Below are 4168 nucleotides of genomic sequence, written 5' to 3' on the forward strand. Positions count from 1 at the left end.
CCAACCTCAATTACATTGTTGTTTCAGCTATATATAGAGTTTTTATTCTAACTGAGGTTCCTCCTCCAGCGTGAGGGGAACTCCAATTCTGCCTATGATGACACCTACTAACACTTTAACTAACTAATAATTAAAACTGACTACTAATTGACAGCTCTGGAATCCTAAAACAATTAAGATTCTAATTCTACTAGATCTTCTAGACTTCTAAATCAAATAGGATTCTAATTCCATAACAGCCTTGGTCTACAATCATTTTCGTTCTCTGACATCTGGTTCCCTTCTGGCGGTGGCTGTGATGGATCTTTAATGCTTCATGTTACTCTTCGATATCACATGTTTTCCAATGCCTGGAAACATAGGAAATTGCCCCTGTTTGTCGGTCCTCGGTTTGCCTCAAAATGTTCGACTCCAAAGAAGTGGAGCAGACTGCCACGTCCTTGATGTGTTGTAAGCCTTTCCCATGTACCTGTGTGATGACAAAACCTTTCGAAAAGATTTGCCGCTGTTCATGGTTTAAGCACCTTACTTCCTTGATCATTTTGACAAGATTTGCTTGTAACTTTTCAAGAAACAGATATTTCTCCTGAGGAAAAAATGCAATGACACCAATAACACCATTCACTGTTCTAAATATAACTGTATGAATCTGGCTACAAGAACATCATTCAGAACTGAACCCTGCCCTAGAAGCATGCCATTTGGTGTAATATTGAAGTCATTTGTAGCCCTGGAGATAAGAGTCTCTTGGAAGTACCACTTGTTGCTCTAAACCTGGTTGAAACCTTGTAGTTAATGCAATGCTTGCAAAAGAAAAACCACTGAACACCAATAGGACTGCAACTTTCACTGATGGTATGCTTAGTACAGGTGCATGGATATTCTTCATCTACTGCACCAAAAGGCCAGGTTTTTGGTGCCTCCTGCCCAAATTATCATGTTCAAGTTCAGTTGTTGATGGACTGACTCTAATGCAAGGAAAGCAATCAACTCTGTTTCCTTCTGTTCTTATCAAATCAAATGTCATAAGAGAAACAAATACAGTCACTTGCAGTAAGAAATCCACTAACACCGCAAGCACTAGAAATGGAATAACTTCAACAATAATTAAAGTGGACTTCACTCCAAGTGCACTGAATAGCCCAATAGATCCAAGTACCGAAAGGACAACAACAAGAACCCCTGACAAACCAAGTAACACCTTCGATGAAACATAAAGAGGTGAAAAGTGTGGTGAAATATCACCCAGTGTCACTGATATGTAGGCAAACATGAAAATGTAGCTGATCAATATGGTTACAACATCAGCAGTGCTCTCCCTCTTAAGTTCTTCCTGCACAGAACTTTCTGCAGAAAATGCAAGAGTAAGATTGTGCAACTTTGCCATTTGAATAAGCTCTTCTTTCACTAAATGAATGAAAGAATTCTCCCGTGCTAACGCTTTTCTATTTTCATGTCCTGTCTTGTCCACAGCATTATTAACGAGATATGTGATAACAAATGCAGTTACTGCCTGTGAATAGTTGCTTCCCTTGTAACCCCCTAATATTGTGCTTGGGTCAACAGGAGCATGATATGAACTCAAGCATGGCTCCGAAGATGTGTAATGCTCAAAGCAAAACAACGCATGTGAAGACCCTTCATAATCATCAAACAGTTCTGGTTTCATTTTATAGTATTGTAAAACAGTTTGATTAGCACACTCCTCACCAACAGGCTTCATGCAGATATCCTTTAGAGATACCAATGATCCAGAGTAGTTTCCTTGAATTCTATCCACCTTTTTCTGCATTTCAAATAATAACTTGATGTTCTTCTCTGTCACAATACTTGAAGCTGGATTATCTTCTGAAAGAGGAATAGTAGCCAAGATAAGCTGTTCTATTCTATAGAAAGGAGACAAGTGGGTGTCAAAGAAGGATGAAGCAGAACAACGTTTACATCTTCTGGTCTTCACTCTGCCCCTTTGCTCAAGTATGCCAAAAAGCTCCTTATCGTAGCCACTGTGCAAATCCACACAATAGAACATGGACCCATGCCAATCCAGCCCCAATTCGGCGTATTTCAGATGGCCCAGTCATAATAGATATTTATCTTTCTGCGAAATCTGCATTGACTTTAATGCGGTTTTATCCTGGTTGTGATATCACTGCGACATATAGGGCATGTAACAATGTTCTATCCGCAGTCATAACAGGTGTGATGACCGCATCCAAAAACAAGATCTTTAGCATTCATCAGGCAGATTGGACACAGTTGAGCATCCTGTGTATCCTTGGCTTCTGGAGCATCAGATCCTGCAAAGGAATCAACACAACGATTTCGGGAGCTATTTGTTTGGAAACGGTCTGCGCGCTGATATTGTTTCCTTGCAGCATAATTATCATTTCCAAGTGCTGGCGGAAGAGGAGACCTATCAGGCATCTTGCCTCTGCGGCGACCCAGTATTTGAAGATCCAGTGTGACCTTGTACTAAGATGGTATTTCCATAAGTGATGCAAGGGCAAACTCAGTCTCCTTCCTAGATTGAGCAACATTCTTTGACATAATCTCTGTAAAGTTCATAAACTGGAAGTTGTCAAATGCTCGAGCTGGAATATTATCATCAAACTGTCGCATCATGTCCCAAGGCCCATCTCTACTAATAAAATCTTTCTGTTCCCAGCTGCCTATGGTGAAATGGTCATCGCCAAAGTCTAAACATTCACATCTGTCCTGCGATACTCCATTGTCATTCTTATGATACAAAGGAAGAGAGTCGATAGGGCAACATAATTGTCGGTGGTCAAAATCAATATCATCTCCACCCTCTTCTCCATATGCTTTATTCAACAACGTCTCTCCCCTTGCTCGTGGTGACCGAAAATTCAATTTCCTCTTTTTCCAAGAACGAAGGCTCCGCATGGAAGGAGGCTTTACAAGAGTATAATCAGAGTCTGATGAACATGGCTCCTCAATCACCTTGGAACTTGACTCTATATTTGCTTTATGATTGATGATCCAATTGTCATCAACTCCATCTTCTCTAAAGTCCAAATAGAGAGCTCCTTCAACACGATTAGTTGCAGCCAATGTCCCATAACTAAAGGAATTCCGAAAACTAAATCTATCCTTATCCTCTGGTGTTCCTTATCAATAAACATATATGAAGGCTCACGATAAATAACAGAAAGATTGTTGAACTCATCAAATATACGGTCCTTGACTTCACTGCTCTGAGTATCAGCAAATACAGAAACTGCTTGTTTAGGTGGATTAATTACACGCTCTGCGGATACTTCCTTAGAAGGTCTTTCATGAGAACCAGAGTTTCTGCAGTGACATAATCCTTTTCCATCTCTAGGAACTGAAGAAGGCGGTCAACAATGGCATGACATCATACTGTTGCAATGCAATTTTTCCAACTGCTCGGACAGACTCTCTTGCAATGGCCACATCAACATTTGCGGCATATTCACTGAGCTCCGTCACAATATCATATGTATTACTCTCATTTTCCACGGCTATAAACATCTCAAGCTTCAATTTCTTCACATATGAAGGGTCACTGTAGCGACAATAAAAATGCTTATAATCTGATGAAAACAGTATTGGAGCACGTGTCACCAACAGATGTAGATGGCTCAAGACTAGACGAAACAAATTGATTATAGCTAACACTACAGCACTATCGGATATGATAGACGAAGTGTATAGGCTGACAACTGTTGATGGATTTTGATGGATATGACAGCTGTGAAAGAATGGCTATGGATTCGAACAAATCCCCAATTTCGTAGCGCGGCCAGTGCAAAATATGAATTATGCGCTACAAAATCATCTAAAACATGTTGCGCTGCGAAACTGCTAAAAAGGATTTATGTGCTGCAAAACCACTTTAAAATGATTACAGGCGCTACAAAATCACCTAGACAATTTCGGCTTTGAAATGGGTTTGGACATATGATATCCATGTGAGATGTGAGACCAATGATAGACTAAAACAGAGAATTGACCCCGTTATATATACCAACAACACTCTTAACAAGATTCATATTCAAACTATTTAGACTCTAAAACCAGATGAAAAGACTAGACCCAAAATTGACACCAACCCTTTGGCAAACAATCGAACTGATGTGGACAATTTAGAAATTTTTCTTCAGTGATAACAGTGGCTCCACTTGGG

General features: G+C 40.0%; 1 protein-coding gene across 1 annotated transcript; it reads right to left on the minus strand.

Annotated features, from left to right (window-relative positions):
• Positions 1 to 889: 889 nt before the first annotated feature.
• Positions 890 to 2029, minus strand: LOC149235086 (uncharacterized). Its single transcript, XM_089368456.1, has one exon. The coding sequence runs from the start codon at positions 2027 to 2029 to the stop codon at positions 890 to 892; it is 1140 nt and encodes a 379-aa protein (XP_089224582.1).
• Between the last annotated feature and the right edge of the window lie 2139 nt (positions 2030 to 4168).

The sequence above is a fragment of the Pinus tabuliformis genome, chromosome 8 (genome assembly GCF_031772625.1).
Source record: "Pinus tabuliformis cultivar Carrire ecotype Pingquan chromosome 8, CPIR1, whole genome shotgun sequence".
Taxonomy (NCBI): domain Eukaryota; kingdom Viridiplantae; phylum Streptophyta; class Pinopsida; order Pinales; family Pinaceae; genus Pinus; species Pinus tabuliformis.

Excerpts from the sequence above, each read along its gene's own strand:
- LOC149235086 (XM_089368456.1), bottom strand. The coding sequence starts at position 2,029 with ATGTTCTATTGTGTGGATTTGCACAGTGGCTACGATAAGGAGCTTTTT.